Raw genomic sequence first — 13,115 nt, forward strand, 5'->3', positions numbered from 1 at the left:
TATAAAACTTTAAATAGTTTGAGTCCCAGCTACCTGAGACTGTGACTCTACCCAGGTGATACTGTGCTAACTGCAGTCTCCCAAGTTGTTCAAACTAAAAGCTCCCTTTCTCCTCCCATTTCAACAGAATAGGGGTGATGACGGGACATTCTTCAGGAGGTATACTTGGCATCACTTCCGTCCATATGCAATACATGCGCACTGGAGCTGTTTGAAAATCAGAATTTCCAACCCATGACAAGCTCCGATATTTCAAAAATATCTGAACTGGGTTGAAAATTTTAAAATAGTAGTATTTCCTGCAGAACAGAAAGCTTGAGGAAATGTTTAAGAAATATTCAAACATTTAATTTCAACTTTTTCAAACAAATTTAAACATTTAATTTTGGATTGGCTTCACATTAATCTGTATCCCCCTGTATGGCTTTGATATCTCATGGGGGCTGTAGTTCAGATGTCTCATGGTGGACCCATTCTCCTATATGATCTGGGTTCCCATTAGAACTACATCACTCATGATTCACTAGGTGATTCAACCAGCAATGGGACCGCAGTGCACCATGGGAGATGTAGTCCAGCCATGAAATGTTGCAATTCTGTTCAGCAAAACAATATTTCAATTTGGTTTGACTCAACCCAGGATGAAATATTTAATTTGTAATTTCCCAATGGAAAAGTGGGGAAAAAAACCAACAAAATTTAAATTTTTCTTGCAAGAGATTTAGCTTTTGTGGGAAATACATTTTCTATTGAAAAAACATTTGGACCAGCAGTACAACACACACACATATCTTGGTCAACGTTTAGTGACCTTAATGACATGCTGCTGCAAGATTCACTTGTTTTCCCTGATGAGGAGAAGGGGTTAATGTAATGGAGTCTGCTTCCAGCTTGAGAAAATTGCTAGGAGGTCCATCTTTTTATGCAAAACATGTTAAATCAGCCACAAAATATTTATGCCTGTTCTGTGCAGAGAATCTTATAGGTGCAACTGAAATAATAGTGAAGTATGATGGCTTAAAGTAATTCTAAAATTGTGTGCAGAATCCCTCCACCCACAGAGGGGAACAACAATCAAATGTTCAAGAGCCAGAGGCATAGTGGAAATAAAGACTAGCTTGTGGCAGTATGCTGGATGGGGGGACTGTCATATGGGAAAGAAGTAGAAGTAGTATGGGAAAACCTATGCTAAAAAGGGATTTTACCTTAGATTTTTCATTCTCTAAACAAGCCCACATACTGAAGTTGGTTTGCTGCCTATGACTGTGGAATGCAGAGATGTGGTGTGTTCTTCCTGAGATTGGCACCTGTGGGCTGGACCACATTGTCAGGAGCTCTTCATTGCTCTATTGTCAAGGGACTCAGTAATTTTTTGTAGGCCTTTACTTTGATTATGCTTAGTGTTTGTAAATGTTGGATATACTCAATGGTATACTGTTTGCCTGGTTAAAGAGAAAAGGCCTGTGGGCCTTTGCAAGTAGCAGGGGAGAGAAGTTAGTTGGGTCACTTTGCAAGGTAAAAAGGGCTCAGTACAATTTTCTGCCTTTGTGCGAGGCAAGAGTAATATCTAAATCCCAGTGGCTGCAAGCTGGGAGCAGGGCTTTGGAGCTGTGCTCCAGCTCTGCTCCAGCTCCAGGCAAAAACCTGAAGCTCCACTGCTCCAGAGCTGCTCTGCCCTCCAGCTTCGGCCTCCGCTCCAAAGCCCTGGCTGGGAGGTTATTGTTAAAAAACAGCTCACCTAGAGAGCTGGGAATGGACTTCGATTTTCAAACAGGTTGCCTTTTTTTTTTTCCCCTATTTTATTTTATTGGTGGCTTCTATTTATAAGTCAGGATGAAATACATGGAGAAAAAGTCAGAAGTCCTGTTGAACTTGCTGTATAACAGCGCAACCCCAAGTAAACAGCTAGTGTCCTGAACTTGAAAATATCCCAAGTCTTTGCTCAAGTGCACTGTGCCCCAAAACAGGTGACTCATAACACAGCCTTGGGACTTGGGAGCATTAGCCAAGGACCCCGGGAAACACTTTTTCTCTTCTCCTTGCATGCAGTCACATTATTTCTTAGCTGCCAAAATATGGCATATAATTCTCCATGCTAGTTTACATCAGGTAACTTGAGGTAACTGGAAGCCATTAAAAAAGAAAACTGAAAGTGACAGCTCACATACCCCACTACAAAGCGCTCATGTTACCTCCCAAGTAGACAGAAGAATACGTGTAATTATTCCTTGATTATGTAGAAGAAAAATGTATATGGGTCCATCTTGATTTAATCTAAACCTCACAGGACAAAATGGTGTTATGAGATTTAACTAATGAAGTCAGATGGAAATGTCTTTTTCTCACACCCAATCTTCGGGCAAACAACTCTGTAGCAAAATCTGATAAGCAGTTTTTTTGAGCGGGGGTTGCTGGGATGTGCATTACATTTCTGCTATATGTTCCAGTAAGCAGTTCGTTTGTATGCATCTCAACAATACCTAGACTAACTTTAACCAAACAGGATGCATTTCTGTAGATCATCATGTTGTGGGTTCAGCATAAAGGTTTACTTCTCTGACACTTAATGGTTCAGTATTTTCAGGAGAGGCCTTTGAAAAGACATATGTCACCCTATCTACATTATACTGTTGGTTCAAATGTTAACATATATACCTTTTTTCCCCCTTCCGCTCTCCTTCTCTATTCTATTCCTTTTGCCTGAACATTTAAAATGAGTGGGAAATGGTCAGTTGAAACACTTTTTTTTTTTTAAATGCCATGTTTCTAGTCTGGCTGGAATTAATCCAATTGGCTGGACCTGATTTTGCATGCCATGCTTCCCTGAAGGCTCCCCTCACCCAAGAAGCAGCTGTAAACAGCTGATGGTAATTATCATCCACCTGCTGACTATGCCAAAAAGACATCCCATTAAACTATGACAAAAAGGGCTCCCAAACTACTAAGTACATCCTCATACCTTTGGTAACCCTGATAAAATGCTGATCTGTTTTTTACCCCAGTGGTGGGGTGGCTAACCACAAATAATATAACCTGTCTTCCGTAATAATCTGTGCTGTACAGCTCAAATGGTCTACTAAATGAAATTGCTTTACTGCTACTTTGTTTGTGGCTATTTTCAAAAAAGTGTAGTTCGTTGTATGAGACTGTAGAAATTGTAAATGGAACTCAGTTTTGATAGATCCTAATTAGGCAACTAATTCAAGTAATAGAGGATTTTAGATCTCCATAATGTGATAGGTAATGGTGTTACATCATTTTTGTGCAGTTCTGGGAAGCCTTTGCTCTGAAAAGTACATCATGATAGCAGGGCATATGTTTGAAAAAGTCTTAAGATTTTAATATTAATACTTGTATTATTCACTTCAGCATTTTCAATAGATTAGCAATATTAATCTTTGCAAAAATGCAGCATACCTGTTATATTCCCAGTGGAACTCTGAAACCATTTGACTTAAATCTTTATATTGTATATCTGTTTAGGAAATATACTAACATTTCCACTTACTTTATAGACAAAAAGGGGGCCCAATTCTCAGTTATTCTAAGGCTCTCTACACCATTCTGGAAATTTAAAGAGTTTTACAAGGAGTGCAAATGGCCATCTGAGAATATCCCGTGTGCAGGAGTTAGGGTTACCAACCTTCCTGGTTTCACTGGAAGTCTCCTGGAATCAGGCTCTATCTCCCAGAGACTACTGTAGCCAAACCAGGAGATTTTAGGCACAAACAGTCCAGGAGTGCAGCAGGGCTAAGGCAGGCTTCCTACCAGTGCTGGCTCCATGCCGCTCCAGAAGTGGCCAGCATGTCCCTATGGCCCCTGGATGGGGAGCAGGAGGTCTCTGTGCACTGCCTCTGCCCTGAGTGCAGACTCCACAGCTCCCATTGGCCAGAAACTGCAGGCAATGGGAGCAGCAGGGATGGTGCCTGCAGGCAGGGGCAGTGCACGGGACCCCTTGGTCTCCGCTGCCTAGGAGCTGCTGCCAGAGGGATGTGCCAGTTACCTTCGGGAGCCACCCAAGGTAAGCATCTCCCTCCCACCTCCTTCCTGCACCCAAACTCCCTCCCAGAGCCTGCACCCAAACTCCCTCACAGAGCCTGACCCCTCACCCCCTCCCACATCCAAACTCCTGCCTGAAGCCACTTTCCACACTCCGAACCCCTCAGCCCCAGCCCAGCGCCTGCATTTTCCTCCAGCACCTTAACTCCTTACCTCAGCCCAATGAAAATGAGTAAGGGTGGGGGAGAGTGAGTGTGGGCAGTGCGGAGCCTCGGAGAAGGGGCAGGGCAGCGATGGACCTTGGGGAGTGGGTGAGGCGGGGGCAGGGCAATGGTATTTGGTTTTGTGCAATTAGACAGTTGGCAACCATAACAGAGAGCCTCTCAAGCCAGGGTAGGGCTGGCATTAAGGTTCTCTACATCAGCCTTTTCTTAGTCCCCAACATAGAGGGGATATGAGAGCACTTTTCACTACAAATGGAGAACAGGCACAGAAAGATGTCGTCTTAGCACAAGGTCTCAGAGGAAGTCTATGGTAGAGTTGGCCATAAAATTCTGGTCTCCCATTCCTCAACCAGAGACTTTCTCTGTAGCTGTTTCATGCCACAGATAAAAACAGTGACTCTGTTATATTCAAACTTGTCTCAGCTGAAACATAAAACTAAGTAGGGAAGCAATATTAAAGCAATAGAGTAGGACAACTGTACTGCACCTATTATTGTTTTGAGATGCTTTGTGCTTGTTAAAATAACGTTTACTAAAGATTCCAGATGATTTTCTTGAAACATTTTCAAGTGTAATAAATAAAGGATGACTTAAAGAAAAATTATGCAGTCTATAATCAAAATATCAGATTTTAAATACCTATACTCTGGAACCACAGTTTTGAATTCCAGTAGCCTCAATCCCCCCCGAGGTAGATATATCAACTTCCAATGCTGTTTGGATGATGAGGGAAATCTTTCATGTGAGACTTTAATAACCGGTTTGTAAAAGCAGGATGATTGCCATGGTATCCTAACCCTGAGTCCCAATACTTTTGTTGAGTGTGCTGGGCACCAGATGTCAACTTGGCAACTGTTCTTGCACCACAGGCAGAACTGCCTCATTCTATCAGAATGCGCATGAAATGAACTTTTGCCATCCTTAGGTAAAATTCCCACTGGTATCAACAGATTTTCCCTAAGCAGGGACTGCAAGATTTGGCCCATGTTTGGTAAAGCAGTTTGAGATCCTTTAGTACCGTATGTAAATAATAAATGTATTTTTATCTCATGAATAGATTTGATGCCGAGTGAATATATTTCTGTATCTTATTCTAATGACAAACTAATTTTTTTCCTTTTCCCCCCTCCCAGTCTGATACAAATGCAAGTTACCTACGAGCTGCTCGAGCTGGCAACCTGGAAAAGGCTCTTGACTACTTAAAAACTGGAGTGGACATCAACATTTGCAATCAGGTGGTAGAATATTTTAATTAAATTTTCCTTCATTCTGTAAACCCTATTCTTGCTTTATCTAGGCATATATTATAACTTCATATCAGTAATAACTTTCAGTTAATGTTTTGATAACTGAATCTTATTGCATGTTTGCATTTGCTATACAACAAAATCCTTTAAGAAGCTATATTTCACTTTCACTGGGATAAGATTAAGGTATTCAATTGTATTATGCATTCTATTTGTATTACACTAGTGTTTGTGCCAATGTGTCATATTTAATGAGGCTAACTGTCTGTAGTCCAGCTGGACACTTATTGCTTCCAATAACCAAGTAGTTAAAATGCTCATTTGAAAATAGCTTCTTCGGAGATAATCAGAATGGAATGTAATCCTTTGGTCTTGTGATAGATTGTTTGCTGCACTAAACAACCTGTATCAGTCTTTCTCTTTCCATTTTTTATCAGAATGGGTTGAACGCACTCCATCTTGCTTCCAAAGAAGGTCATGTAGAAGTTGTTTCAGAACTGATAAAGCGAGGTGCCAATGTGGATGCAGCAACAAAGGTCAGTAGTTCCTATCTAGCTGTTCTACTGTTTGCACAGATTCCATGTAAGCTAAGTGTCAACCAATTGATTGCAGGCATTATTATAGCAGTTTAAGTAATTAAATATTTTCTCCTGATGATGCGACTCTCAAGAATTTTTCAGCCCACCTCTCGTAGATTATAAGAAATGTCGCAGGTTACTAGTGAGGATGTTAGATCACAAAAATTATAGAACATTGTCTTACTTTGTTTTGTAGAGATCTTTTAAAATATATTTGACCCTAGAAATATTGTATGAAGAGTGTATTAGTAGTTGAAAATATATTTTAGAGTGGGCTGTGGAGTCGACATGCTTAATCCGCTTTTCAACTGTAAATTTGTACTAATTTACTTTTAAACAGTTTTCACATTTCATCGCTCTCTAATTTCAGAAAGGAAACACAGCACTGCACATAGCGTCTCTAGCTGGCCAGACAGAAGTTGTTAAAGTGTTGGTTACGAATAAGGCCAATGTCAATGCACAGTCTCAGGTAAAATTACTGAACTTTACTAAAAATGTTACTGAACAAAAAAAAAAGTTCATTATGTCAGTGTCTTTCTCCTTTTTTAAACTGTAACATTATTACGGTGTATAAGACAGCTTTGTTGGCATTAATGATGGCTCTGGAGAAGTGGGAGATTGATAGAGCAAGGAAAATTAGGAGAGAGCAAAATCATTCAGGTAAAATAAGAGCAGTTCTTCCTTTAATCAGCTTCCCCACCCCTAGCTATTGTCTTTTATGGCAGGCAAATGCCTGGATAAACATACCATCTCCTTGGCCCAAGGCTATTCTTGCTGGTGGCTAGCCAAACACACAGAAGATGAGGAAGATGATTTAATGTGCTTTCCAATCTCTGTCTTTCGAGGAAAACCATTTGGGGAATAGAAGGGTGTCTCCTGAATTCTTTGATTACTTTATTTAGCCTTTTAAATTTTTTGTTCAATGTTGGGAAAATCCTATTTTGAAATTAAATTACAATAATTTTCTATTTCAAGCTTTATGCATTCTGTGCAGATGATCAATGAGAATGAGAAACTCTTGATTGTGAAATCCAGTGTTGTTTATAACTGTGCTTAAAAGTGTCATGTAATATGGAGTACAGCAAAGCACTTCACCCTTCATCTTAAGATCTGCCCTCCAGTGGTGTCCTACTAACTGCATTGTTACCTGGCCAGAACAGATAATGAAAAAAGCAGAGTTGGTAGAAAACTCCTGGTTCAAGGAAAGATATCCTATTTCAAAGTAATCCACTGTTATAGCCTGAAAGGGTTACCTCATTTTTTCTGTATAACTTTTATAAGGAAGTACTATTGGAATATGCAGAAATAAAACACTTTTTTGAATTAATGTGAAGGTCAGCTATAGAAAATTGAGAGAAAAGAAAGACTGTGTTTGTTTAAAGGGATATGTTAAATATCAGATATTTTTAAGAAACAATTTCGTTCCCTGTGTATTGTAGCATATTAAAAAGGAAAGAATTTTAAAAATCTGATTTACTTTTCTCCATTGGTGCTGCTTGTTTACCATGTTCATTTCACTCAGCTTGGACAAAAAAAATAGTTTCACTTTCTGATTCCTGTGCATTAGTCAAATGCTGCAGTGTTTGGTTTCTAAACAATGCAGGAGAGTGTTTAAATCCAAACAAAACAAAACAAAATTGTTTTAAAGAATTTTTCTTTAAAAAAATAATCTACTGGTTCTTCTGTTGAAGATAGAATGTTTTGCTGTAAGAACCAGGGCTGCCCAGAGGATTCAGGGGGCCTGGGACAAATTGAGGGAGTTGCGGCCCTTGTATTCACCCGGCGGCGGTCCCAGTCTTCTGCTACATTTCGGCGGCGGGGGTCCCTTTAGTTGCTCCGCGTCTTTAGCGGCACTGAAGGGCTCCCCGCTGCCGAAGACCGGGACTACCGCCAGGCCAGGGCTCATGGGGCCCCTGCGGGGCCCGGGGCCTGGTGCAAATTGCCCCACTTCCCCCTCCCCCGGGCGGCCCTGGTAATAACACCCTTTTGTGGGTTCAGTCCTGGGAACAATCTAAAGATGCAAGCACCTATCAGAACCTCAAAGGGCTTTACCCTGACGGCAAAAGAAGGGTGCTTTCTGCAGTTTTCTTAGTTCAATTGAGTTAGCTTAGCATGACTGAAAAGCCCTTTTAACTCCCATTAATAGGAAAGCTTTAGATCAGAGGTGGGCAAACTTCAGTCCGGGGCTCGTATCTGGCTCTTCAGCTGTGTGTGCCGCGGCTCCGCATGGCTCCCGGAAGCAGCGGCATGTCCCCCCTCTGGCTCTTACATGTAGGGACAGCCAGGAGGCTCCGCACACTGCCCCCGCCCCAAGAACCATCCCCACAGCTCCCATTGGCAAGGAACCATGACCAATGGCGCCTGCAGACGGGACAATGCACAGACCTGCCTGGCCACACCTCTGCATAGAAGGTGCAGGGGGGACATGTCGCTGCTTGAGGTAAGCGCCACCCAGAGCCTACTCCCCGACCCCTTTCTGTGACCCAACACCCGTGCCCCAGCCCTAATCCCTCTCCCGACCTCCTACCTCTTGGTTCCAGCCTGGAGCACCCACCTGCACCCCCAACCCCTCATCCTCAGCCCACACCCCCAGCCAGAGTCCTCACCCCCTCTTGCACCCCAACTCCCAATTTTGTGAGCATTCATGGCCCGCCATACAATTTCCATATCTAGATGTGGCCCTCAGGTCAAAAAGTTTGCCCACCTCAGCTTTTAGATCATTTGAACTGGTCATACTATAGTCTAGGCTCCCTCTTAGGTTTTGTCAAGACTAGGATTTAAAGGTGTGATGTTAACATGTGATAGCTAACACAGGCTAACAAACACATTTAAAAAGTGATAGTGTAGGCACTGCACTTAACATGTGCTTAACAGGTCAAGTCTAACATTTCTTAAAGGCCTTGTTTTCACTAGCAGAAAAAAGGTGGTACTCGGAACTTCTAACACATGTTAAAATTATGACTGCCTTATCCAGACACACTAGGATTTTACCACATGCTAGTTACCATGTATTAGCTAACACATGGCAAAAAACAAAACAAAGCAAAACTCTCTTTTTTTTTGTAGTTTGGATTCACCGGAGAACCTTTGTTGGTGTAAAATGCCACTGATGGGGTGGTGCAAAATTCATCTTACTTTCTGTTGCTTGACAGCCCATTCAGTTCTCTCAACTGAATTGGAAGAGCATCCCCTCTAGTTTTCTGGAGATGCTCTGCCTCCTTGATTTCATCCCCTATCACCTCAGCTGTCCTCAGTGGTAACCAGGCATTGGGGAGGGAGACTACAAAGTCTACCCTGGGAAGGTGGTTTTGAATAATGGACGTGTAGTTCCTTCACAAATACCCAAGAGTATAGATGACCTGTGGGGGTTCAGCTCCTGTGTTTGGCGAGCCCCAGTGGTTGTTAGAGCCCTATGCCACAAACTTGCCTCTATCCAATGTTTGATCCTGGGTTTGAGCACCAGTTGTAACACATTTGTTTATACTGCCTACAACTTGATTTTAATGTTCTGCTGAATTTAGCAGCCTTCGGGCATGAACATTCAAAGATTAGTTTTTTCCTGATGCTGACCCTGCTTTTTTGTGAGCTTGGCTCTTCCTCTTTCCCTGAAGGCAACAGCTGTCCGCTGCTGACAGAGTCATTTTTGGGCACACAGGAAAGTATGGCCTCTGTAAACCAAATCTCCATATTCTTTTTAAAAAAAAAAAGGCAAATATTTACTTTTGTCTGTCCTTTTCATTTGTTCACAAGGGGTGTTTATTACTCATGGAAGAGTAGAAGTTAACTTTAGACTGTGACCCTAATGGCCACTTAAAGATTAGAAAAAAAAAAAAAGATTATGGATTCTCTGTGGCACAGTCTGAGAATTGTGATAAATTGAGGATATGCAGGAGAGTTCTCTTTCACCTTCCAGTGCTGATAGTACTTGGGTCTGCCCAATTTTGCCCTTTCATTATTTAACTAAATAGGAGAACAGGCTTCCGCTTGCACTTTAAATTCATATTTAAAACATTCTAACCCAACAGTGTTCTTGAGTTTCCTAAGGTTGAACTAAATCAATAAATAGTTGTAATAATAAACTTACTGTTTGAAAGGAAAGGAGAAAAATTGGCACACCCTCTCTGTGTACTTTGAATTAGACTACCAAATAATAAGTGATAACTTGATATCACTTGCCCTGGTGAATTTTTTCTGGACTTTTTTGTGTCTTTTTGCTAAGCAGAATTAATTGTGTGCTAAATAATTTCTCAGGCTCTGATTCAGGAAAGTACTGAAGTACCTGTTTAACTTTAAATATTGACTCCAGTAGGATATAAACACTTGCTTACGTACTGTCCTTAATAGCGATACTTTCCTGAATGGGATCAAAATACCCAAACATTAACTGACTATGCAGATTGCACTTGCCTTGTAAATTTATGCATGACCTCAACCTCATTCTGCTAAATGTCTCATAGATACAAATACTTCTCTTGGGCAAGAGGAACATCCTCAAGTTCCATTCCATCACCTTTTATCTGTCCTTAACTCCAACCTCCTATTTGCCTCCATTGTCCATAAACTTTGCATCCTGGACAGTGAAGTTTCCTGGCCCCACCACATATTCTTTGTCTGAACATGCTCCACGTAGGCCACAATCTTTTTTCCACATTGGTCAAAAGTCTTCATCCATGCCTGCTCTCTTGTTACCATGACTATTATAATTCCCTTCCACATGTCTTCCCTTAATCCCAGCCCTCCAGAGTCCAGAATTTTGCTACCCACTTGCTTATACAAATGTCGACATTACTCTCAATTCCACTGAGTGTCTTTACTGTCTTCCTGTATTTGTGAGGTCCAGCTCAAAAATTCCTGAACTTGTTTTTGTTTGTCTTGTTGAGAGACTTGTCCTTCTTTGCTCCCTTCCCTGCTCCATACTCTCTTCCTGGTCTTTGTGCCTTCATACCATCTTGCCAGTGCTGCTGTCCTCCTGCTAGAGTTCTTGACAGGTAGGAGAGCCTTCCAGTACCTCCCCATTTCATTGCCTTACTAATATTTAAAAATGCCAGCTGAAACCTATCTTTTCTATTTTTCTACATCTCTTAATTTTCCTCTTCCTTGGCTGTTATAATTTATTTTCACTTTATAACTGTTATTAATTAACACTCTATTTGGGGATATAGACTTTATGAAAGACGGTGTTGTCATAAACAGATAGTTAAGGGTTAATGTCTCTTTTACCTGTAAAGGGTTGACAAACAGGGAACCAAAAACACCTGACCAGAGGACCAATCTGGAAACAAGATACTTTCAAATCTCGGTGGAGGGAAGCCTTTGTTTGTGTTTTTTGGGGTTTGCTTTGTTCTCTCTGGGTCCTGAAAGGGACTAGACGTGCAACCAGGTTTCTTGCCAATCTCCCTGCTACAGTCTCTTATATATTCAGAATAGTGAGTATTAAGTAGGAAAGGCGGTTATAGTCTTTTGATTGTTTTCTGTATTTGCAAATGTGTATTTTGCTGGAAGTATTTTAAATTGTATTTTTGCTGGGGGGAGGCTTCTCTCTAGTGTCTATAAGCTGAAAGACCCTGTAACTTTTACCATCTAAATTACAAAGACAACTTTTACTTTTTTTTCTTTCTTTTTATTAAAAGTTTTGCTTTTTAAGACGTGTTTGATTTTTTCCCCTTGTGGAGGCTCAAGGGAATTCAGTCTGTACTTACTGCGAAAGTGGTGGGAGACAGGGAGAAAGAAGGGAGGGGGAAAGGGGGAATCCCTTTGTTTAGATCCACGGAGCTTGAATCTGTCTATCTCTCCAGGATATCCCAGGGAGGGAATGCCTGGGAGGGGGAGAGAAGAGGGGGAAAAAACCTAATTTCTCTGTGTTGTGATTTAAGGAGTTTGAATCACGATGATCTCCTAGTGTACCCAGGGCGGGAAAGATCTGGGAGGAAGAAAGGAGAAGGAGGGGAAATGGTTTATTCCCCTTTGTTGTAAGACTCAAGTAATTTGGGTCTTGGGGTCCCCAGGGAAGGTTTTTTGGGGGACCAGAGTGCCCCAAAACACTATACTTTTGGGTGGTGGCAGCGTATCAGATCTAAGCAGGTAATTAAGCTTAGAGGAATTCATGCTGGTACCCCAACTTTTGGACTCTAAGGTTCAGATTGGGGAATTATACCGTGACAAGTGTGATACAAAAGAAGAGTCTACTTCTACTCCCACTGAAATCAATTGCAAACATCCCATTGAATTCAGTTGAAACAATATCAGGCCCTAACACTGTGTTTATTATATACCTTCCTCATGTCCCCCATCCCTGAATTAACTCCAAATCTGTTCATTTCAGACACTAGGTCTGTTCACAGAAATGAATAATAAACACTTGTTAGCACTAGTATCTTTCTATCCAGAATGTTCTTTGGAACCTGACTGCCGTTCAGCTTCACATAACATTCAAGTTCTAAAGTTCTAAGTATGTGTGTACATCTACTCCCTCTCTCCCTTTCCTGTGGGTTTTCCCCCACCTTCCCCACCCCATCACCATCATGTGGCCTGGCTTCTAACTCCCTCCCCAGTGACCGACCGTCAAGCTTCCAGCTCCTTTCTGCCCTGGGACTCCTCTGAGGCCTTTAGACCTTCCAATGCCATGACTCCTACACTACTCCTAAGACAGCTTTGATGTCCCAGGAGGGGAAGTATCTTCTCTAGCAATGTTAAAATATGTGATCTCTGTGGGTCCAGTACAACTCCCTCCAAATTTATCTCACACTTTGTGTCCTCTGCTTCTACAAGTTCTCCAGAGTACATTAAATTCAATATTTGAATAGAACTACCAAGCTCCAGTGCAAATGCAGAACCTGCACATGTTGCCATTGGTAGAGATAGAACCCACTCGTTGCTATCATTACCTCTGGGAGGTGGGTGTGTAGGGTGGGATGGAGCTTGAAGCATCAGGGAAGTTCATAGAGAGAGTGGGGACTAAAGAGATCATGGAAGAGAGGGAAGTTTGGGGACAACCATATCCCAAGCACAGATCTTCGTTCCCAGCCTGAACAAAGATCCTGTGTGTGGACCTGTGTGCACCCCTGTTA

At 41.7% G+C, this 13,115-nt stretch overlaps 1 protein-coding gene across 2 annotated transcripts in view; it reads left to right on the forward strand.

Annotated features, from left to right (window-relative positions):
• Nucleotides 1–13,115, forward strand: part of ANK3 (ankyrin 3) — a 295,498-nt gene that overhangs the window by 72,006 nt on the left and 210,377 nt on the right. For both annotated transcript variants that reach the window (XM_030568802.1, XM_030568803.1), the window contains exons 2-4: nucleotides 5,357–5,458; nucleotides 5,908–6,006; nucleotides 6,419–6,517. In XM_030568802.1, the coding sequence (XP_030424662.1) occupies nucleotides 5,357–5,458; nucleotides 5,908–6,006; nucleotides 6,419–6,517 (300 nt within the window). The remainder of the gene's footprint in view (nucleotides 1–5,356; nucleotides 5,459–5,907; nucleotides 6,007–6,418; nucleotides 6,518–13,115) is intronic.

This window comes from Gopherus evgoodei, chromosome 7, assembly GCF_007399415.2.
Source record: "Gopherus evgoodei ecotype Sinaloan lineage chromosome 7, rGopEvg1_v1.p, whole genome shotgun sequence".
NCBI lineage: Eukaryota > Metazoa > Chordata > Testudines > Testudinidae > Gopherus > Gopherus evgoodei.